Genomic DNA, 24,556 nt, shown 5'->3' on the forward strand with positions numbered 1-24,556 from the left:
ATAATATAAATACTCAACTTGAAATATTTTTTCCTAAGATTAACAGATTAATGCAACACTAATTTTCTTATGAAAACCCTTACAAGTGAACAAGGAAGGTAGAAGATGTATTGTATACGAAGCCAAGTCAATAAAATAAAAGCTAAATATATTTTTAGTCCCTAAATTTAAATATGAAATTAAAATTTATCTTTATCAAAATTTTTATATATTTTGATTTGCATATTTTAAAAATAAATACATATAATTTTTTTAATCCAATCATTTTGATTTTTTTATGTTAGACAATATTTTATATTGATATTTAAGTTAGAATGTATTAAATAATATTAATAACTCAAATATCATAAAAAAAACACAACTTAACATGTCAAAAGAATTTAATACAATTTGATTAAAATTACTAGATTTATTCATTTATAAAATTTAAGAATTAAATTTTATCAAAATTTAAAACATAAAAGAATTTTAATTTTATATTAAAATTTAATGACTAAAAACATATTTGATCAATAAAATAAACATAATCGTATTTTACTAGAGATCATGTGCTCTACCCGTCCAACAACATGCATAAACAAATGTTAGAAATAATCCAATTTTGAGAATGATAACCTGACCAAGATAATGTAGCAAATTTTACAAAATAAAGAAAAGAGAGTAAAAAGTCAAATGTGATACAAGCAAAGCATGAAACAATAGTGTCGCAATGACTTAGTGTTACTATATAACACAACTCAGTCCATGCATTCCACATCACAAGAGAAATCATTTACCTATTTTACATTTTGTATTTGCATTTAGCAATAATGGCTTCCTCTGCTCCTAAGTTCTGTGTTCTTTGCACTCCTTCTATCCACCTGGGGTACAATCACAACTGAATACTCTTCATTCACCAAATTTCATTTTGTTTGATATATACTCCTTCGAATATTTTTGCATTTTAACTCAAATGTATTAAAAAATTACCAGGTTTTGTAAGTCACAAGTCACACATATCAAGCATTCGAATTGTGTAATATTGATGGGTTTTTCTCACTGTTTTCCCTGTCATTTGCAGAGGTTGAAGCACAACTATGTCAATGTCGTAGCCAAACTTGGTCAGGGCTTTGTTTACACACGAAAGGATGTAAATATCAATGCATAAACGTGGAAAATGGAGTTTTCGGGGCTTGTCATGATCATGGGCTTGTGAAGCCAAATTATTTTCGACAACATCAAGAGTAAAAGGGTGAAATGATACAATAGAATAGAAAACAATGTCATGTGAAGCCATTTTCTCGAGATTGCATAAGTCAAACTACAACATTTATACTTTTATAGATTTTCCTCACATAGTAATTGGACATTGTCTACCCTGAGAAGGGAAAAATCATTAGACAATCCAAATGAGTACATGAATTTCAATCTCAACATTTTCAAAATCTCAGCTGAAGCCATTGCTTTTTAGCTTGAAAAGTACATTATTACAAACTAACTCAATAAAATAAAATAAAATTGGGTATACAAAATGCTTTACGTGGTGAAAGTTTGCCTCGCTCAAGGATCAGGCAAACATCCACAAAAATTTAGTTCTCAAGGTTCTTCTTCTTTAAGGTTGCGGATCCTTGCCCTTTGTTGAAGGAATTGCTCTTCCTGAGCTCGTTTAGCAGCAAGGGCTTCCTCATCGAGTACTTGAACTGGAAACCATTCTGGCAATTTTAACCAAGATCCACTGTTTTTTGAATTCTCAATGTCTTGGTATATTGTTTTAGTGTAATCTCTCAAAGCATCTTTCGATTTCAAATAAGTAAAGTCTGCCGCTGTCCCCACAACAGCAAAGACGACAGAGTACCGGATTGCACCCAGTTGACCACCTAAAATTTCACAAGTGAAATCAATTTTCAGGGCTTGTAACCGATCCTCTGTAACTATTGACCACATTTAAGCAAGAATTATTACATTCAATTTACATTCAAATAATGCATTTATCAAAATTTAAACAATCTGGGAAAACTCTCTCTTTGACCAAATTATTCCCACAAGCATTTTCATGAGACTAATCCCTTGGGTAGCATTAGATTTAAGAGACGCTCTCAACATTACTTTCATCCTCTCCAAGGGTGTGTAACTTCCATATCAATCCCAGTGGTAATCTCCAAGAACCTTACCCTTAGAATATTAAAAATACGAGGCAATCTAAGATAAAAAAAAATAAAAATGTATTTGGAATAACCATGATACATCTTCTACTTCCTTGTAAGTAATTGACAATGCTATAGCACGTCCAAGTTCTTTAAGATAAAAATATTGATCAATTTCTATTTTTAAAAGAAATCCATTTGTCATTGACTACCCTAGTGAAAAACATGCTTTAGGTATTATTACAAAACTTTATGACAATGTAGGAATCATTAGAAAAAACATAAGAAATCAGAAAAAGATTTCACAGACAAAAAAGAAAAACAACTGAGAAAGAAAACTGAAAATGGAAACAATTCAGATCTCATCAAGCAAAGTTATTTCAGTCTAAATTGCTGAGAAGGATTAAATGTCCTGAATAAATGATATATGTAACAAGTTGCAGCAAATAGTTAACACAAAATACAAAAAAAAAAAGTGTAACGGAGAGTAAGATCCAAGAGAAAATTCTTTTTAAAATACATAATAAAAGTTAAGGTGAAGAACAGATAGATAATTCACCATGGTTAATGGCTGACAAAAATCACAAGAACGCAGCAATAGTGAGAGGGGCAGAACTAAACCTTGCAGTCGCCCAAGAAGAGCACCAGTTCCAAATCCAGCTAATCCAGAGTTCCATATGTCGTCAGGTCCTGTTTTTCTAGTTGCAGCCACAAATTCTCGTGCACCTAACAAATTAGACAGAACTGGATCTTATTAAATTAGGTAAGAAGTCATCTACTAGGGTTCGAGCCCCATTCCCAACCTAGGATCTAATGAATCAATCAACTTATCTACACAGAGGAGGGTTACAATTTAATTCTGTTAGGATAGAGAAGGAGAAATTAGTTAAGATTGTTAGAAAATTAATAGATTGCTTAGTGGGCAGTGAGACATAAATAAGGGAAATATAGGAGAAAGGGAGGTTTGTTGTTTTTAATCCTTTGTAAAGGAGAAACCCTTGGAGGAGAAAATGCTCTCCTATTTCAAGTACTTTTCATTCTATTCAATAAAAATATTTCTATTTTTTTCTGTTTTCAATTCTTGGTTCCTACCAAATTGGTCCAGCTTATCGGATCTTCAAGGAAGAGCAAGTGTTAGAGATGGAGGCATTTGGCAGAAAAGAGCAATCAACATTTGAGTGGGTAGACCCAATTGGTTATGGTTGAAAAATACTGTGGTACAAGATATTCATTCATCCACGAGCTGCAACACACATTCAAGAACACGGACGGTGTGGCGATACTTAGTTTGTATTATTGGCACCAAGATAACACATTCAGACTGGGGATCATTTTTCACAGCTACGATAAAAAGATTCAAAGATAGATATGGTAGCCACATCTTTGAAAGATTGGCTGCCATAATGCAAGAGCAAACTAAGATGGAAACTTACTGCAAAGAAATGAAGACTTTCAACGTTCTTGAAAGAGAGGGCCAACATTTTAAATTTGAAGCACATGCTGCAAAAGATATTGAATGAAGAGGGTGATCCATATTTGACAGAGCAACAAAAATAGCACGGAGGGAAGTGGGTCAAAATGCATTGAAGCAAAAGCTAGCTCTTGGTGAAAATGTTTGAACAGCTTACCTTTAATGGAAGCATAAAAGGGTAAATTGATTCAAAGAGTGGCAGCCGAGTGTGATAGAAATATATTTCATTTCTTGAAATCAAAAGGTAGAAGTAAAAAAGGCTCACTAACCAAGAATCAAACTCATAGTGTGTTGCAAAATGCATCAATTGTCCCACGGTGTAGGCCAAGTCACAATTGAATTGTGACACTTGGGTGGTTATTCTCTTAAGTAGAAAGAGTTTCTTCTTGACTATCAACTATAACTTTTGACGTAGTGATAAACATTTGATCCAACAATTGATATCTAAGTCAATGTCATGAATTTGACTCCTAGTAAGGCAATTGTTTGAAGGGAGATTGTGTTAAGTTGCACAATTATCCTCTACTGTACCAGGTGGACTGAGTCACAATCGAAAAGTTTGATTCTTAGTGGAATAATTGTTAAGGGGGAGATTGTTGCAGGGTGCATCAATTGTCTTGAGGTATAGGACAAGTGGGTCAAGTCACAATCAAATAGTGATACTTGGACCACTACGCTCATAAGTAAAAAGAGTTGCACCTTGATTATCAACTATAGCTTTTGGCCTAGTGGTCAACATTTGATCCAATAATTATTATTAAAGCCAAGATAACAAGTTCAATTTCCGATGTAGCAATTGCTCAATGGGATATTGTTGCGTAGGTTGCACAATAATCCCGAGGCTAGGTAGGTCAAGTCACAATCAAAGAATTTGATTCCTAGTGGAACAATTGCTGAGGGAGAGATTTTTGCAGGGTGCATCAATTGTCCCATGACATAGGCTAGGTGACCAAGTTACAATCGAATAATGACATCTTGACTGTTATGCTCTTAAATACAAAGAGTTACATCAATAACATTGGAATCCTGGAATCTCAAATTGTTAGGAGAGCCTTCAGCATTAAACTTCATTGCATCTATGACAGCTCGGCAATGGAGCCAAGGCAGAAGGAAGGTTCAAAGGCTGTTATACAAAAGCCACCCTTATCTCCACCATCATTCATGCCACCAGGAAAGCATTGCAATTACTTCTAGGAAGAGTGGGTAAAGATCATGGTGATTATGAAGAGCCACGAGATCAAGCTTCCACCATTCTAACCTTGAGAACAAGGTTGATATTGGAGGAGTGTATTGTCAGGATATAAGGATGAGAAGAAATTAGTTAGGATAATTAGAATACTAATGTTAGTTAGCTAGAGGGGTAGTAAGACAAACATAGGGGAAGAAAGATAGGAGAGAGGGAGATTTGTTATTGAAGGGTGAAAACTTGGAGGAGAGAGTGCTGTCCAATTTCTCATTCTTTTCATTCTATTCAATAAAAATCTTTCTTTTCTTTCTCTTTTCAATTCATGGCTCCTAGAAAATTCCCACAAGGAGAGCAAGATAAATTCATGGGTTCAGCATTATATCTTAACAAAATTTCTTATAGACAAATTGGTGTTGAATCTTTGCAATTGACACATTATGTCCAAAGATAAAATCAAATATTCTAGAGCCTCAATTTGATAAGGATTATAGAGGAAAAACCAAGCAATTAAATGTTTTACATAACATCTTACATTACTTAATGTGGAATTTAGACACTCAATAGTATCCAAATCCATATCATAACATCACTTCTGAGAGTTGAAAACTCACTGTGTCACACTCTATGACAATTCACTAGATGATACTGATACCAATATCACATCCACATAGATAAACAAAATGGGGTTTACAGACAAAGAGTTACTATAACTATTACTATTAGATTATTTAATCTGTGAAACATTTTATAAAATTAATACTCAGTAACAAAGCACTTGTTTGATTAACAAAGTATTCTTTTGGAAACAAACTTCCAAACGGAAAATACATTTTTCCTGGGTATTATTAGTAATTAATTAAGAATTTCATAACATAATGCCATTGAAGTATAAACAACCCTGCCAAAAATTTAAATATAATATAATAAAGATTTGCTAATTCAAAAAGCTGTAGTCATTTCTAAATTCACAGCAAATCTAAATAATAGCCTTCCTATTATTTATGAAGGTATGTTACTTCTGATAGATAAAATGTTACCGCACTAAACCATTTTCAAATTTTACCAATCTACTTCATCAAAATTTTCCATAAGGCTAACAGTAAATGTATATATGAGGTGATGGGGGAAAATGGAGGTCACCCCCATGCTCCAATTTATGGCTGGATTCTCTATAACACAATATAGCATATTTCACTTATTTATAAGTAGGGCGTATTAATAGGGCTATACTAAAAATAAATCGCAGCAAATACAGGCCAGTAACACAAACACTCCTCCCCAATACTGAGGCCATATTTTTCTTTTCATAGTTACATATAAAATCTCCAACCCTATAATGGATGTTCTCATTTCTTTTCAGAAAATCAAGGTAAAACATTATGAGGAGAAGGTATCAACTTCTTCTGCCTCAGCAACAAAATTTCACAGGCTGTCCCCCATAATATGTTACTCTCGTGTTAAAAAAACAGGAGGGTCCAAATCTATAAGAAACCATAGCAAATCAATAAATTCATGGATTCAAAGCACGCCACAGTAATCAACACAAACAATGGTATCAATACAAAATACAACAACATAACTCCAAACTGAAAAGCAGAGAATCAGATCAAAAGAAAATCCAACAATTACCACAATAGCACCCTGTGACGATGGCGAAATTTGCAGCATAGCTAGAACACACATTAGCAAGACCAAGTGTTTTTCGATGCTTTGAAATCAACCCAATTCCAGCTCCAGCAACCCCTGCTCCCAAAGAATCACAAACATCATAAATACAAACACTCTATCCTCTTTCAGTCTCTATCCCCACCCAAATCCTCAATCTAATATAAATTTGCAACATTGATGTCACACGCCATTTAATCATCCATTTTGATCCCTACACACATTACTTTTATCATCTTTACTCCTTATGCATACTACTACAATTTCATTTTGCCCCTGCCATCTTAACTTTGACTAAACGATTAAAATAGAAAATATATATATATATATATATATATATATATATATATATATATATATATAAAGATAAAATGGACAATTTTGAAATATAGTGACTGAAAGGTAAATAACTAATCATTACTAAAACATTGTCTTAATTATATGTAAATAGAACACCAATTAGCTCCTCTAACTTTTCTAGAGAACCACATGTATCTTCTTATTCGAGACACTAAATATGTCACATTTTCCAGTACAAAAAAGGATCACCACGTTGTGAAAAATCAACTCTTTTGTGCAAAACACAAATTCCATAGGTATTAAATAAAACTAGTGTTCATCGTGGGAATGGTGATCCGATGAAAAAACATTGGAGAAATAAAAGAAGCAACAGAATAAAAGAGAGAAAGGGAGAGAGACCTGCGAGGAGGGTTGGAATAACGATTCGAGTTTTCCAAGCATGAGAAGAAGGAGACGAAGAAGAAGAAGGAGGTGAATTGCTAGGTCCTTCGTCTGAAGCTTCTTCATTCTTAGAGCCCATTTTTTTCTTTCGGATTATTTGTTTTCAATCCACGATTGTGTTGTAAGGTTTTGTTCGATTTGATTTGAAGGGTTTATGGTGCAGTGGTTGATTTCTCTGTGTCACTCCCAAATCAAGTTTCTAGTGAGAGGGTAACTTTGTGAAGAACTTCGAAATGAAAACGGAGTTCCTCGATTGGGCTAAATTGGGCTTATATAAGATGATGGAGCTTTTTGCTTTCTGCGCCCATGATTTCGTCCATGCACCCCATTTACTTCTTAATTTAAAACAAAAACAACCATAATTTTTTAAATATAGTCCTAAAGATCAAAATGATAATTAGAACGGAATAATTCTTAGATTACACAACATAAAAAAATAACTTTACTACAAGAATTTTATATTGTAAAATTCGTAATAATATTTTTTAAAATTTTAAATTTTAAATTAGGAAATGCCTAATCCTTTAACATTTAATTTGAAAATATAACTACTATTCTCTTAGCTCTTTAGTTTGGATTCATTTTGAAACCTTTCTTCTTTTTGTTCTTACATGATTTTTTCTATTTTTTTATTTTAATTATTTAATTTCTTCAATATTCACAAACTTCATTCAAATTTACAAAATATTTTTCTTTCATCACAACCTATATTACATTTTTTATACAATCTTGTTTAAATGGTATATTAGATAAAAAAATTACAAACTTTAATTTTAAAAAATTGCAAACATGTTATCGTGTAGATTGTCAAACTAAACTATTAGGATTAATTCATATTGATCTAGCTGATTTAAAGCAAATCATGTCTAGAGGAGGTAAAATTTATTGTGACCTTTATAAATAATTATTCTAGATACACCTAGTGTACTTAATCAAACATAAAGATGAAGTCTTTGATGTGTTTTTAACTTATAAAGTAGAAGTATAAAATCAATTTAATAAGAAAATTAAGAGAATTAGATCATACAGAGGTGGTGAATATGTATTATTTAATGAATTTTGTGTTAAAGAAGGTATTATCCACATCATATTCACTAGAGTATAATGGAGTAGATGAGAGAAAGAATAAAACTCTTAAGAAAATGATGAATGTTATACTTATTAGTTCTTGTGCACTTGATAACCTGGGAGAAGCATTTGCATGTGTTTTACAAAATAGAATACCTCATAAGAAAATTGATAAAACTCCTTATGAGTTGTGGAAAGGTTATCAACCTAACCTTAAATATGTAAGAGTATCAGGGTGTCTAGCTAAGGTGATGTTACTCGATCCTAAAAAAAGGAAAATATGCTATAAAACCTTTGATTGCATGTTCTTAAGCTATGCAGAACATACAAATCGGTCTCAATCACAACGACTATAAAATCTTCTATGCCTGAAAATGATGATAGATTGATAAAGGATTGAACTTATATACAAGGTACGAAAAGAAACTTGAGTAAAAGAGGAACAAGTACGAGTGATATTCTTTAACGGAATGTCAATGTCATGGCTAAAATTGTGAAATCTTTTTAAAGATTTCTACTGAAGAATTTATAGAAGGGTGTGAGGAAAACTCTGGCTAGAAAAGACGAGGTTCCTAAGATTGTTCATTTGTGACTTACCTTTCTTTCTGGAGTATTAAAAGCCCAAAACTTTACCAAAATCATCCTCACATAACAAGGAGGATTGTCAACTTCATCTAAATTTTATATACAAGAGAAATACGGGAAGAGACTTTTGTCATGAAAAATACCTCAAAAGCAAGAGCAACACAAAGTTATAACATACGAGTATTCCAAAAAGCAGACGACAACCTAGCGACAGCTCGACAATGGCCACCAAGTTAAAGTAGAATACAAAGGGCGATAACACTAATAAAACCACACCTCTCTCTAGAATCACCTCTCCACTTTCTTCCAAGAGACATAACAAACACTTTATTCCCAAAAACTTTTTTCACTTTAGATCTTCTATCTTCCCTTATGTATTTTGTTCTTCATTTATGTTTCTTTATGCTAATAAAGGTTTCAACTATCGATGCCACAACTATGATCACACGCGATATAACTTTGCAGAAAATAACCAAAAGAAAGAAAGTCAAATCAAAGAAAGTTGAAGGTCAAAAAGACATACAAGAGCGAAGAAGGAAGCAAGCTCAAGCTCCTCTTACAGATGCACAAGGACGAACGTCTATTATCGAAAAATCTGCTTAAGAGGACAATACATACAAAGTTTGCCTAAGATGACAACACATACAAAGTTTGCCTAAGATGGCAGCACATACAAAGTCTACCTAATACATTAGCACATGAAAAGTTTGCCTAAGACAACAACATATACTAAGCCTACATAAACAACAACACAAAACCTACCTAAGATGACAACACAAACAAAAGTCAACCTAAGACGGTAGAACTTACAAAGTTTGCCTAAGACAACATTACACACAAAGGTTGTCTAAGATGGTAGCAAATACAAAGTCTGATTAAACAACACAAAGTCTACTTCACAACAACACAAAGCCTACTTAAACAACACCACAAAACCTACCTAAAAACGGTAGTTCAAAAGGCCTAAGATGACATTTGCATCAATAAACTGACTATATCATAGTCAAAGACGACCTATAGTTAAAACAACTCAAATCCACCTACAAGCATAATGCCAACTACAACTCGACCAAAGGGCTAATTACAGTCACAACGTGTTCATTTTACGTGTCAATCAAACTCTCAAGCTTTGAAGGGCTTGTACCTACCTGACCCAATAAATACATTAAAGAGCATGACCCATCAAGGCTCATTCAACATTATTGGCCTAAAGTGAGTAAATAATATTAATAAAGATATTTGTTGTTTTGTTACCATATATTAACAAACTATATGGTCAAGTCTTGATAGTTTGATTATATAATATATTGATATGTAAATATCCTTTTATACCATATATCAATGTATTATATGGTTAATCTAGTTAAATGATATAGTATTGTTATTTTATCACACAAACAATCATATTTTATTATCTATAGATATTATCAAATATTCTCAATTTTATAATAATTTTCATGGCTTAGAAACCCATAAATATACATGGTATTTCTTAAGAGAGTAAAATCCAATTCATACTTACTATTATACTCTTCTATATCTTAAAAACTCTCTTAATGACTTGAGCATCAGAAAACATTTTGCAAGTGAATCTTCTCCCTCTAAATAATGAGAGATTCGTTCGACCATTAAAAACACTCAAACCATCCCTTAGATTTTGTCACCTGGCTTAATGTTCAGGCTCTTGATTCCAGTAAAAATAATTTTAAATATACAACAATATATAATAAGTGTTTTTGTTCGATTTGGTTTTGATTATTACTTTTTAATTTAAGAAATGAATAAAACATTTGGGTTTAAGATAAAATAAAAAAAATTGATATTATTTATTTTTCAGTTTTTATGTTTATTTCATAAACATAGTTCATCAGTTTTGTTGTTGGTGGATTTGAATTGTTTACTGTATAATAGAATGCATGCCTAATTATGTCTAAAGATTTATTTATCTAGAATAAGAATTAATAAAAGTCCAAAAAGAAAAAAAAATGCTGTGTATGAAACAAATGAACGAATCTTCATTCTCCGTTACAAGGAAGCAAATAGCTATGAACTGGGCCATGTACAATTTTTTGGTTAATGAAATTGAAAATGAATCTAAAAGTTAAATCTAAATTCTTAAAACTGAATTTTCATTCCCACCTAACTCAGATCTTTGGAGACTGTTGTTTGCTGGTTTAGATTTACTACTTTTCTATCATCAGAATGCACTGAAACTTCCATACTGACATCTTTTGCTTCAGGACTATGTTTTCTCTTATGCTCTGTTGAACATTTTGCATGGAACAACTGTTAAAATTTAAGTCCAAAAATACATAATTATATATATTATATATAAAATAATTGAAAGGGAAGAAAATTACTTTTGCTGATAATTGCTTGTCTAGTCATTGCTAAGAAATCTTCCCATTTTAGTTTACACAATTCCATTTTCTCCTCTTCCTGAAGCTCAAAATTGGGTTCTCTTCCACACATTAAAGCAGCCCTTGGAGAAATAGATAACAAAGTAGTAGCTCAGTTAGTACAATGAAAGAATACTAAAATTCTGCAATCGATAGATTTTAAACTATTTTGCTTGTTCATGTTCATTGCAGATATTGTACTTTACATATATGTAACAAAGTTTAATATACAATTGCGGGCTGCAAAACAACCACTGTACAATTTTTTTTCTATTGTAAGTTTCTTGTGACTCAGGAAGTTGTCTAATATTGAATAAGTGAGCAAATGAATAGAAAAGTTTTTTTTTTGGGCAGTTTATCAAGCAATACACTGTAAGAAATGCATATTCTGTAAATGAGAATGAAGTTGTCTAAAGAGACCATTCTTAGTATTAATATGGTACAATTCAAACAATACCTGTCATATAAATGAGCAGCTTCTTCTTGCGACTCAACTGTTCCTAAATGGATCTGTTTCTTGTCTACTTTTATGGCTGCCTGCCACTTCATGTTTTTGTAATATACCCCCCTCATAAAACATGGTTCTTTATCATGAGCATGTTTCCTTAAATGTTGCTTTCTGCGTTTAACAGGTGGTCCTGATATATGCTTGTTCAGTAAGTTATAGTCAAACAAAAGCAAGATAAAACTCTGACTATTTGAAATAGAGAAAGTAAACTGAATGCCCATATGCTTATGAACTGTGATCAAACTGACTTTCTCCTTGCAGTAGTAAACTGTCAATGCAAGTTTGTCCATTTCATGTTATGTTCAAAACAGCATACAGTTCCTACCTTTTCAATTAACCCATGATTGTCAGGTACCATTTGCATTGCACAGCACAACATTCAATGTCAATCAATTAAGAGCTTTATGCAAAATTATAGTCTATAATTTCAGTGAAGAAAATATAAACTCAATGAAATTAATGTTTCAAAGGGTGCAGCAATCAGATGAAGAATTAACCAAGAAATTGTAGATATCCAATAAAATGTTGTTAAATAATCTTGTTCAGTATTTGTATCTGAAAACATTACCATAAACAAGGTCCAATAAGAAAGACAGACCGCAATCTAAGATAAAATTAGACCAGTGATTTAAAATGCTATCAAATCAGAACAAAAAATGACATAAACACATCTCCTTCTCATATAAGGGACCTTGTGTGCGTTCTATGATAAGACTGATTTCTAACTCCCACAAACTAAGAGTGTGTCACTTTTTCTTTATTAAAAAAAAGGTAGAATTATGTAAGTTTTATTCCTTACCAACTTCTATTCATGAGTTTTCCCATTATACTTTTCTTGTTGCAGTTCATAATGTATAGAATCAGTGAATAATACATTAAAAGAAAAAATAGCAAAAAACAAAAGTGGAAGAAGCATTACAAAGATTTTGTAAGCAGAACATCTCTTACTAGGTTGACTTTCTAGTCACAAAACAAAAGAGATCAGATATAACAAAAAGAATAATATGTCTAGGAAACCAAACCTAGGCTTTGTTGACTAGAATCCTCTTTGGACAAGCTGGAACCAGATGCATTTGATGATCCCGGTTCATCTTTCACAATAGTGTTCTAGGAAACACAGACAGAAGTGTTTATTATAAGTTTCTCAATTGAAAAAAAATGAAAGAAAAGATAGAATAAACGTTTAATTTTATCACTCAATGGAAAACTTCATCCAGATTTTACTATTAATCGATAGCTTGTTGCAAATTTTACGATTTAAGTAAACCCAGATGTAAATAACAAGCAGAATAGAAACAAACAGAAACATATGTAACGTGACAATCCTTTTATTCCTCTTTCTTTTTACAATCACAAGTAATTTTCATAGGAACTAGTGGACTTTGTTGAAAACCAGATACCTATAACTGGAAGTTTATCATATGTTCAAATTCAGTGTGAATCTATACTTGTGCCCTTTTATGCAATATGCAATGCAGCAGATAGAGCAAATAACCAATGCTAGAAAAAAGAGTTATCCAATTCATTCAGCCATCTGAAGATGACAAAAGAAAAATGTTGCTTGGAGCTCACTTTTCAATTTAGTTTTGTCCAAGTTATCTTTCACTGCTATTACTTAACAGGAGAAACTCCTTTCTTGTAAACCAAAAACAACTACGAGGAGGCATAAATGCAAATTTTTATATACAAATGATTTGTGCTTGTTGAATCTTGACATAAAACTATTGTATGAAAAGAGGAAGGTGTAAATCCTATATCAATAAATAGTGGTCAAAAGTATTTAAACATTTTCAATTGTAGAAAGTTACATAAATGACGTTAAACTCATGCCTCAATTTCACATACACCAATAATTTAAAATTAATGAAGTGCAAAATATTAAGAAAAAAAGAGTTATCACATTAAATACAAGAGGACCAAACACCTCAGATATTACCACTATAGGAAACAAACAAAGCACCAACAGAAATATACAATCAGTCATTAGTTCCTAGAGGATTGGAGAAGTGAGTCATATCAGAAAAATTAGATTGTTCACTCACTTGAACTTGCTGACCCGAAGCTTCAGTAGCAGTCAGATGCTCACAGTGAAGAGGAAGGGGAGTGACAAACGAACTATTTCCTACAAATTTTGAATCAAATTAGTAAATAATGTCAATTTTAGCAAACTCAGCTACAAAAGAAAACTCAAGACTAAAAAAGGCTTAAACCAAGTTATATGAAATATTTTATGAAACATTCACCTGAACATAGTCCCAGCAGTCTACGTCTTCTCAGACTTACCATTGTTAGTTTCAATTTACAAAGCAAATTTTGTAGAGGACACCGGTAGCAGTATCAATCTCCCTTCAATAGAGAAGGAGTACCTGCAACAAAAATAAAACATTCTCAGAGAGAAGACAAATAGGAACATAAACATAGGAGAACAAAGACATTGCATAAACATCAAGAAAGATATCCCAGAATGCAAATGCAATCAAAGTGAGAACTTTTTTTCATCTTTAGACCACCTTGGACAAACCCATACAAAAACAAACCTATACAAGTGCAGATAAACCTTGATCATCACCATACAATTCTAACCACCACTAAAACCCTCATATGTGTAATCATGCAAATCGGTAATCCAGACATATCATCTCACAAAGAACAATTAGCCCATGAAAACACATCAACACTAAACTCTTCCCAAAAACATAAACCAAAAAACTGCAGAAGAAAATAAAGCATGACAAAGTAAAATTCCCAGAATTAATTAATATCCGCCACAATAATATTAATTTGGTAGAAACAAAAAATAATAAAATAATTCATCCACACAAACATCATCTCATCTGCGCGAACTCAGAATCCTCTGCTTTGGGTCAACCCATCAACCAAACACCTTTTCCACCAAAACCCAATTGACCACACACACAGAACAAAACATAGCAGACATTCACACGTAGGTCAAGACAAAAATCCAAGAGAAACCCACTAAGCCCAGAGAGAAATTTAAAAACAATGAAAAGAAATCAGTCTAGGCAACTCCTTAACACAAGAACTGAGAGAATAAGAAAATTGGTTTGCGCCAACTTGTGAAGGAAAAGGTGATGAAGATTTACGTAAATTGTTATTGTTGTTACAGATACATCTACCATCAACCCTGACCTTGATGTTTGGTGTGTGCTTTATTCCACAGCCTCTGTAGTGTGACTTATATATAAAAGAAGGGTATTGAAGTGATTACAAGAAAGTTCTGTATACAAGGTTTTGATTCGATATTTGAATGACTGTGATGTACTTTTTAAAAGAAAAAGAAATAGGTATAAGGTTGTTATGAGTTTGAAAAACACGATGCATTTACTATATTGACCCTTTTGAAATAAAGGGTGAGAGATTTCCCATATACGCAGGTGTTCTAATCAAGTAATGCTATCAAGATCAATATGTTATATTGGATTAATTCTCTAATTATAATTTTCTTAGCAGTTTTTTTATGATATGTTACCTATCTCCTTTTTTTCATCTTTAAATTAAATTTTGGTGTTTTAAAATAATTTACTGATAAATAAAACTAATTTTATATCAGCATTAGAGAAAAAAAAAATAAAAACATGTGCCTGCGCTTTGTTAATTTTTTTCTCATGATAATAAAAAATAAAAAGAAAAATTAAATCTTATTATATTTTTTAAAATAAAAAAGTATTATTAAATTTTTAAAAATGTTTATTCATATAAAAATATTATAAAATAAATAATATTTACAACTTTATTATAGACAGCAATTTTGTTGTAAATAATTAATTCAATTTTAAAAAATAACTACAAAATCTAAAAACAATAAAATATATTCTATTAATAATGATAAAATTGATAACAAATTATATTCACTAAAAGGTAGTTAGAAAGTTGTTATGAAGATACATTTTCTTTATTAATAACATAGATATACCAACTTTTAATAAATTTTAAAATAACAATTATAAAAGTTCAAATTTATTGTATATCATCAATATATTTTAATTAAATTCAAAATATAATTCAGTTTATATGAAAAGAACAGGATGATCATGAATACTATAAAAGAATTGGTTAATATCTTTTAAATAAAAAAATATGTCACGATTTATCCAAATATTCAATTTGAAATATTTTTGGCGATTTAAAAGAATTATATATCTTTACATGATGCTTGGGATTTAAAATAATATACCATAATCACATAAAAATATTAATAAAAAATAAAATTTATTTGTTAAATATTATCAATATTCATAATATGAAATATATAAATTTCTTTTATATTATTATTATTATGATTGTTGTTATTATTATTATTATTATTGTATTTACTGATTATACAAATGAATTAGGTTTTCTTTCGTCCCTTATTTGGTACTCATCTTTAATGGATGGATGAGGTGTCTATAAGAGGCACTTTCACGCTCAACATAGAAAGGCATCTTAGGTAGCAATTGATGTTCAACTTAGAAAGGCGTCTTAAGTAGCAATTGACGCTGTAAAAATAAATGTAAATTATTTATCTAGATGACTATTTATAAGATAAGTATGATATTTTTAAGCTCTCACCTATATAGGTCAAGGTAAGCCCAATAACTCATTTATCTTTGACGTATATTATGTCAAGTTAAAAAATAATACGCTAGTAAAGCATAAGAGACCAGTTTATTGTCGAATAGTAATAGGCGTGTACAGTATAACATCACCTCAATCTTCTCATGATTGGAAGACACATGAAGAACTTCAATAAGTTCAATAAAATAATTATTGTTGAATGTTAGTTGACTTATAAAATATGATACAACAATATGTATTCGATAGTCGTCTCATACTATAGAGCAAATGTAAAGAAAATTTGTATCTTTATCTATAACCTTACAAGTATGATAACTCTATCCTTGAAAAGCATAGTAATAAAGAGATTTTGAATGATAAGATGTAGAATCTGACTATATATGAGTTGCTGAGAATTTATCTTTCATTTGGTACTTATTTCTGAATTGTTAATTTGAAACATGATAAATAACACACAAATTTGAATTATTCAAAAAAAAAAAAAATAGGCGACACATGAGTCTTTGTCATTTGAAACCATTGGTAAGCGACGTCTAAATCTCACTTATTTAGAACAAAAGTATATTATTATTATTAAAAAAGAAAATAACTTAAAAAAAACAAAACAACATAATATATATATATATATATAAAGTATATAGACCAAATTCCTTTTGTTTATGTTTCCATTTGTTTTCTAATTTTATCTTTTAAATAATTTTTAATTAAAATAATTATTTTATCAATATTATCTCTTAAGTGAATATTTATTTAAATTTAATCGACTTTTTTAAACTTAATAATTTTTCAATTGAAAAATTACCTATAAAATAAATTAAAACTACTTAAGTATAAAATGATTTATACTTAATTTTATAATATAATAACAATAATGACTTTTTTTTTATTATTATAGAAAAGAGTGAATACACATATGTGTGACAAATGTATTTTTACTAATGTAAATAAATGAATTTATTATATATTAAAATTATAAATGTAGAGATCATCATGATTAGGTCCTTTTTTTTTTCTTTTAATGTCAATTTTCTTGACTTTGTTTTCTTTTTTCTTTCTCTTCTTTCTTTAACTTTTTTTTTTCTTTATTCTCTAACTATAAACAAGTCTTCTCCCAGAATGGTAGGTGCTTTGAGCCAAACAAAAAACACTACCCCTAATGTGGTTTCTATTGAGCTTGTGAGGGACCATAAAAAAAAGCAAGGTGTGCTGAGATGGTTGCTGTGGAGAGAGAATAAAAGTACATGAGGGAGTGACTACATTATGTTTTATTAGTAAATAGTATTTATTATAAATTAAAAATTTACTTTAAATTACAGATATTATTTTATTATATACTTTTCTTTCTAAATATATTTAAGTTAGAATAAATTAATATTTTCTAAAAAATTCAAATTAAATAAAAAAGTATTTTTGTTATAAAAATAGGTTTTTTCTATTCTTTCAATTAATATTTTTAATATTTTTTTTTTCTTAAATTCATTCTAATTTATTTTATAAACATTTTTAATTATTTAGACCAAATTGATTATTAGCAAAAAGGTGCCAAACTGGTTGTATACACAACTCTGTCTATATCTCAATCATAAAGATTTTACTATTACATACATCATAAAACCAACAATATTTACAAATGATATAAAACTTGGTAACCCAGTCTTCACTATTACATGCATCAAAAAATAAAAAAAAAATTATTTTACCAAATCAATCTTCATATTTTTACATTAACTCAAAACATAATCAATATAAAACTTATTGTACGAGTCGTAGGTATTAGTTGCCATATAAAACTCTAACGATATGTAATATATATTTGCATCTATCAAATTGTCAGTTAAAAATAATAACTTGATTTAAAATTTATCTTAATAAAATTTATTATTATTATTATTATTATTCATCTCTTATTATTATATCGTAAAAAGATATATTGAAAGTCTCATGTTATTATTATTATCAACTAAAAATAAGTATATATATTGAAACTTTCATATATATATATATATATATATATATATATATATATATATATATATATATATATATATATATATATATATATATATATATATATATATATATATATATATATATATATATATATATATATATATATATATATATATATATATATATATATAAAGAAGTGGTACAAGAATGATTTTGTAAATATAAGTAAAACAAGAATTTAAGGTTAACCAATAAAAGAATGAAATAACAAAGACAAGAAAATAGAAAAAAAGGAAATAAAAAATAAAGGATAAGGAACAACTCTTCAATAAAGAGTTATTAAAGACAAATACAATAATTTTTTAGAAATAAATTTTCGCCATAATAATAAAAGTAAGAAATTACGTCTCATATAATAAAAAAGAATATTTACATTATTTCTATACACAATTAAAAAAAAACGAATTAATTTTTCTTTCACCTTTTGGGCTGCTGCTCCTAGTGTGCGACTAACAACCATGGTAAAGCAATCTTAGTGTTTGGTGATTATATTTTGATATTTTTAATAACGTTATAGTAATCCAATTAAAAATATTTTAAACAAAACTTAAACAGACAAAAAAATAGTTTATAGAAAAAATTTGAAGAAAAGAGAATATAAAATTTTGAAAGTCTTGGGCAACTAAAATCATACTTTACCAAAATAAATATAATATATATAATCTAAAACAGGAAACAAAAATATATACTCAGCCTAAAGATAACATAACATAAGTCAGATGAATCACATTTTTTCCCAGCTCTCCTATAGAGTGTTGTTTGTTCCAGCTAATGATATAACTTCAATCTCTAAACATCTCAACATTTTCAAACACGCTATTAGATATAGAACTGAGAAAAAAGCCTAAAACAAAAAAAAAGGGATTAATCAACCCAAGGCTGAAGGAATTACTGTGATATGCCTCAAAGGGTGTGTGATGTCTGTGCCTCCTGCATGCTGCACAAACTCAGCAGGTGAAAATGTGCTTCCATGGCAGACACAGACAATGCTAACCTCAGATTTGTTATATCTGTATAGGAACCCATGAACAGTTTTCCCATTGTTCCCTTTTGCAGACACATAAGGCATTTGAGGGAGTAAAGAGGTGTGAGAGAGAGGCTTCGGAGGCTTCCCCAGCTCACCTTTCGCCTCCATCAAGGGGGCTGAGTTTTCGTTCGACAGAGACTTGTTCTCAACTGCCATTGTTAGAACCGCATCGTGGCTTGTGGGAGCTTCTTGCTTGATTTTCATAGGTTCGGGTGAAGAGGGGTTTGGTTTTGGTTGAGCTTCCTTTGCAATGTGCTTTCTTTCTTCCGTTTTGTTGCCTTGTTTGGCTTTCATAGGGTGAGATGAAGCAGAAGCACTTTCTTCAGGTTGGGTTCCCATGCTTGTTTCCTTGGAAGTGGTCAAATGGGGTTGCTCCGCCAAAGAATGAACTGAATGGCTGTGGCTATCACTGCTTCCCCCATCTGAGAAAACAATGTTTGCAACAATCTTTAAACTATATCCCATTAAACATCAAACTTACACGGTTTCTTCAAACTTAAACCGGCAAACATTACAATATCATATATACACAAACTAAAATTTCATTTTCTTTTCATGACATTTAACTTGTCTGTTTATGACCAAAAAAAATGACAACTTTTTCTCATCAGAATGAATTCACTCACACAACTTGAGAAACAGGACAAGGTTGATCTACATTTTGTTCTAAAGATGCATGGGACCGTGATTCTCCATATTTATATTTAATTTTTCAAAACAAAATTAAAATTCACCATAGATGCTAAGATTTAATGTGCATATGCAACCAATCCCAGATTCAAAAAAAATGCAACACAAATTTTATTTTCTTGATTCGACCTTTGACAGTATCACATGCTTAAACAACAGTTACTTTACATAGCTCTCAAACTGAAATCAGTCAATGAATAATTTTTCTATAGTTCCAGGTCCATGCACACTGCTGCACGAGGTACAATAAACAGCAGAAGAATAAACGTAGAAGAACAGAAAAAACTTAAAATATAAAATTAAAAATGGATAAATTAATATAATTAATCACCTTCACCAGAAAAGCTTTGGTAATCCGCAGAAGAACTGCACTTAGAAGAGCAGTTAGACTTTTCCGTTTTATTATCACAACCCTTACCGCCGTCAACTCCACCTGCATTCTTCTGGCTTCCGACCCAGCACTGTAACGGAAAGCCGGTATTCAAGGGCAAGTACTGGACCGTGGCGAACTGGTGAACGCGGAAGGGTTCGGTGGTTCTCCACGGGCCAAAGGCAGTAACGGTTTTGTGACATTCCGTTTTCTCCTTCTTAAAAACCTGTTCCCACTCGGGTTCTGTCTCTCTAACGCGTTCCCTCTTCTGCTCTCGTTTCTTCTTGGCCTCCATTCTCCGCAGCGCTTGAATCACACGCTTGTCGTGTGGGTCGTGTGGATCACCCACGAGGCGCGTGAAGAAGTCGGGTTTGGAATCCGGAGGAGGTGGTGTGTGGACGGTGTGCCTGCTGAAGGAGCCTCCAATGGAGAGCGCCAAATCGAGTTCTACCTCTTCAACTTCGACCATGGCTTCTGAGAAAGGAAATTCAAAATGGTTATCGGTAACATGAGAAAAGAGAGTGGTGGGCGTGGGATTCGCGATTTATTGGATTGGAAAAGAAACGGGAAAATGAATTAATGTGATCAGGGGGAATGGAGGGACACGTGACGGAAGGGGAGAAGGCAGGGATGGCGGTTAGCGACACGTAATGAGAGCGTTAACGAAGGGTGCACCGCTAAATCCTTTCTTATCGAGGAACGGAGAATGAGAATCTGTTTAGCCAAGGTTTGGAGGGAGCCACGTGGCGAGCAATGAGGGGAGGGGAGGAAGGACACGTGGTGGAGGGAGAGGGAGGCGCGAATCTCTAGCTGCGCGTTGCTTGAATCTCGAGGCGGGAGAGAGTGGTGCCGCTTGGGAAGGGAGAGACACGTGGCAGGAGGAGGTGAGGTGTTGAAGAGGGCACAGAGGGTTGGGTTTTGGTCGGGCGAAACGTGGAAGGTGGTGAAGTTGAAGCGTGAAGAGTGGTTTTTAAGGTGATGGTGACGTTACGAGGAACCCAGATTGATTGGGACTCGTTAAGGAAAGCGACACGTCGACGTTTCGGGAGGGAATTTCTCACGTACTGCTGTTACTACACTACTCATCACATCATCATCATGAAAGAAAGCTACGTGTCACGTCACCGTGCTTTCCCTCTCCCTGTCTCCCTTCTAACTTTTAAACCGTTGCATAATTTTTAACTTTAATTATTTATCACTATTATAATAGAAAAATGTAAAAAGATTATTTATAATCAATTATCCATACCTAATCCATTGTGTCTCACGATAATTTATTATGGGTGCATGAAAAACACTATCAAATATTTCTTCTATCTTGTTTGATGTTAAAATTGGATACTTTAACAATATCTTCAAATTTAAAAAGTAAAAAGTGTTGGTTTGATATTTCATAGTAAAAAGTCGATGAGAGGAATTATAGCAAAAATTTTCAAAGTACTTTACTAAATCACTTAATTAAAAAAGTATTGTATATTGTAGTTGATTTAGAAATTAGAAAGATAATAATAAATATATATATTTTTTCTTCTTATTTCTCTTTTCTTTTATTAGACTATATATCTTATAAACGTATTACTTTCATTCTCTCTTTAAATATATGTTAAATATAAAATTATATTTTTTTATGTACATGAATATTTTTCATTTTAAAATTCATTTAAAAAATAAACACATCATGTTACGATCAATCCCTATAAATAGAAGCATTTTGTTTGTACTTGTGCATGAAGAATTCACCTCAAATGAAAGGCTTCAAATCCTATGGCCTATAACACCATATTTCTTGTCTAAAATAACAAATATGCATTCATAGTCACACTAGACTGATTCATCAAAAGTGTCCTTCTTGTGATACATAAATAACAAGTGTTTGACTAAAGGGCAATTTGATACTTTTAAATTATTAAATTACTATATATTTTTATTTTTTTCAAAACAATCACAATTACTTAAACAAATTCACTCATTTTGTCTCTTTAAATTCCTAATCCAAAAAAAAGCTTTTTTTTATTATATTTATCTTCCTTTTTTTCATTTACTTTTGTTCTGCTTTTGATTGCTTTTATTTTACAGTGTTTAATATAAATTTACATTCATTCTTGTTTATTTGTGAGAGTTATCCTATTAGTTTCAATACTATATTTTCATGCTATTTACAATTCTACAATTTATTTTTTTACACTTTATCTTACCATAATTTACTCTTTCAATGCTTACATTCATACAAAATCTTATGAAACTACTTTTTCTCAAAATAAGTAATTTTACTTAACCTTCATTATTTTCGGACAACCATTTTAATTTTTTTATTAATATTTATTTTTTTCACTAAATTCTAAAATTTTCATCACAAGAAAAATGAAAAAAATATGAAAAAAGGACAAAATATGGTTAAATTTACTTTTATGTTTATAATAAAGATAATAAATATTATAATATGATCACTAACATAAGTTTTAATCCTTACTTTGATTAAATAAATACAAAACTGATTATTTTTCATTAAACTTTTAATTTTTTAAAATAATTGGCTAGCTAAGATAAAAATGATAGAATGTTACTTTCCCAAGATGACGTATACTTTATATTTTAATTTATAGTTTTGCGAAAATAACACTGCATAAAATATATTTGAAACAAAAGTTATTAAAATCTATAAATATAATAAATAAATAGTCATGAAAACTGTTTAATAAATATTGGACATTCGGAAACTGTGTACATTTAAGAACATTGACTACGGTTTCCTATGATATATTTTACACTTATTTTGTTGTAAACAGATTTCAAATTAAATATATTCATAGCCGTGAAATTTTTTAAAATTTTAAATTTTAAAATAAATAAATATAATATTTTATCTAATAATATTAACTTTTTTGTTAGTTAAATTAGTATTTAAAAAATTAATGTGATTAAGTTAAATGTTTTACATTCATTAACTTTTAAAATTTAAAAATGAAAATATATTAGAATTTATATAAAATAAAAATTAATATTATTGAGTAAAATGTACTATATTTGTTAATTTTAAAATTTAAAAATCAAAATACATTAAAATTTATGTAAATAAAAATTAATGTTATTAAGTTAAATGTGCTACATTTATTTATTTTTAAAATTTAAAAATAAAAATGCATTAAAATATAAAACAGAAACAACAAATTTCAATATTCAAAGTTTAAAGAGTAAAATTATATTTAATCTGATTTTTAAAAATAAATTTTATATTTTTATATTTTAACACAGTTATAGCAAATAGTTTCTTTTAAAAGATAAAAAGAAAAATTATTTTAAAAGTGGTGATGTGGGACAGGAGGAGAGAGATGATTGATGTTGAAAAGTAAGGAAAGAGACAAAGGAATGAGGGCAAAAAGAGTAAAGAGAGTGCCTGGCATGGGGTATGCATGTACGTTACGTGGTGCTTGCTAGGACAATGTGAAGTAATGTGTACCGAGAAAGGTAGCACATATGTGACACAGTGCCAGAGCTTTTCGAGCTGTCACTATTTCAACCTTCTGGACTTCATTTTGTAGAAGTTATCACCAACACATTCATTGGAAATTATTTCGTGTTACTGTCATAAGTTTTAATTAATATTTTTTATTTTAAAATGTTATTTCCACAATGTTGTATCACTTTTAAAAAAAATACATATTAAGTCTTGTTTTAATGATTAAAAAAACCCAAAGAAACTTATTTAGGTTGAGAATAGATTTTCTATAACCTTTTATTTTAAAGTTTAATAAAACTGTTTATTGAAATAAGTTGAGAATAGATTCTCTATAACCTTTTATTTTAAAGTTTAATAAAACTGTTTATTGAAATAGTGTTAATGGTTAAGACCGTCTAAGATAATTCGTTAAACATTATATGACTAAACACTATCTTAAATGTTATAGTATACACTTTACTGTTATACACTTTACTGTTGAGATCTGGTGTATGAATAGTTCTTTCATTTGTTGTGTAGTTTTCGTGAAGATTTTATCAATGACAAAGTGTTTTATTCAAAGTTTTGTGTTGATCCAAAAAGATGTTACAAGATACAAAGATATTCTAAGAATGTTTTCTTGTTGTTTTCTGTTTAATCATCCATACAATAACACAGTTTTTCTCTGCAAAACCACAA

At 30.4% G+C, this 24,556-nt stretch overlaps 3 protein-coding genes across 9 annotated transcripts; all 3 read right to left on the minus strand.

Annotated features, from left to right (window-relative positions):
* Positions 1-1,291: 1,291 nt before the first annotated feature.
* Positions 1,292-7,407, minus strand: LOC108346376 (uncharacterized). Of its 2 annotated transcripts, none has more exons than XM_017585458.2 (4): positions 7,145-7,407; positions 6,410-6,523; positions 2,745-2,849; positions 1,292-1,856 (listed from the first exon to the last, which is right to left on the minus strand). In XM_017585458.2, exons 1-4 carry the CDS (start codon positions 7,263-7,265, stop codon positions 1,576-1,578), a joined length of 621 nt encoding a protein of 206 aa, XP_017440947.1. In that variant the 5' UTR covers positions 7,266-7,407; the 3' UTR covers positions 1,292-1,575. The 2 variants fall into 2 exon arrangements, with proteins under 2 accessions (XP_017440947.1, XP_052724185.1); XM_052868225.1 differs by having other exon boundaries at positions 2,745-2,867.
* A 3,408-nt stretch (positions 7,408-10,815) lies between these two features.
* Positions 10,816-15,008, minus strand: LOC108347121 (ethylene-responsive transcription factor-like protein At4g13040). Of its 6 annotated transcripts, none has more exons than XM_052868228.1 (7): positions 14,897-15,008; positions 13,990-14,112; positions 13,789-13,861; positions 12,769-12,853; positions 11,696-11,876; positions 11,200-11,321; positions 10,816-11,100 (listed from the first exon to the last, which is right to left on the minus strand). In XM_052868228.1, exons 2-7 carry the CDS (start codon positions 13,995-13,997, stop codon positions 10,979-10,981), a joined length of 591 nt encoding a protein of 196 aa, XP_052724188.1. In that variant the 5' UTR covers positions 13,998-14,112; positions 14,897-15,008; the 3' UTR covers positions 10,816-10,978. The 6 variants fall into 6 exon arrangements, with proteins under 6 accessions (XP_052724188.1, XP_017441747.1, XP_017441749.1 ...); XM_017586258.2 differs by having other exon boundaries at positions 13,789-13,868; XM_017586260.2 differs by having other exon boundaries at positions 14,851-15,004.
* Positions 15,009-18,968: 3,960 nt separating this feature from the next.
* Positions 18,969-21,092, minus strand: LOC108347095 (ninja-family protein 2). Its single transcript, XM_017586220.2, has 2 exons — positions 20,383-21,092; positions 18,969-19,783 (listed from the first exon to the last, which is right to left on the minus strand). Exons 1-2 carry the CDS (start codon positions 20,888-20,890, stop codon positions 19,203-19,205), a joined length of 1,089 nt encoding a protein of 362 aa, XP_017441709.1. The 5' UTR covers positions 20,891-21,092; the 3' UTR covers positions 18,969-19,202.
* Between the last annotated feature and the right edge of the window lie 3,464 nt (positions 21,093-24,556).

This window comes from Vigna angularis, chromosome 9 (genome assembly GCF_016808095.1).
Source record: "Vigna angularis cultivar LongXiaoDou No.4 chromosome 9, ASM1680809v1, whole genome shotgun sequence".
NCBI classification, from domain to species: Eukaryota; Viridiplantae; Streptophyta; class Magnoliopsida; order Fabales; family Fabaceae; genus Vigna; species Vigna angularis.

Coding starts and splice junctions, on each gene's coding strand:
- LOC108347121 (XM_017586258.2), bottom strand. CDS start 14,032: ATGGTAAGTCTGAGAAGACGTAGACTGCTGGGACTATGTTCAG. Junction 12,854..13,788: donor CTTCGGGTCAGCAAGTTCAA/GTGAGTGAACAA, acceptor TGTGTTTCCTAG/AACACTATTGTGAAAGATGA. Junction 11,877..12,768: donor TTCTAGTCAACAAAGCCTAG/GTTTGGTTTCCT, acceptor AGCATATATCAG/GACCACCTGTTAAACGCAGA.
- LOC108346376 (XM_052868225.1), bottom strand. CDS start 7,265: ATGGGCTCTAAGAATGAAGAAGCTTCAGACGAAGGACCTAGCAATTCA. Junction 2,868..6,409: donor CGTCACAGGGTGCTATTGTG/GTAATTGTTGGA, acceptor AATAAGATCCAG/TTCTGTCTAATTTGTTAGGT. Junction 1,857..2,744: donor TCTTCTTGGGCGACTGCAAG/GTTTAGTTCTGC, acceptor GTGAAATTTTAG/GTGGTCAACTGGGTGCAATC.
- LOC108347095 (XM_017586220.2), bottom strand. CDS start 20,890: ATGGTCGAAGTTGAAGAGGTAGAACTCGATTTGGCGCTCTCCATTGGA. Junction 19,784..20,382: donor CCAAAGCTTTTCTGGTGAAG/GTGATTAATTAT, acceptor TTGTTTTCTCAG/ATGGGGGAAGCAGTGATAGC.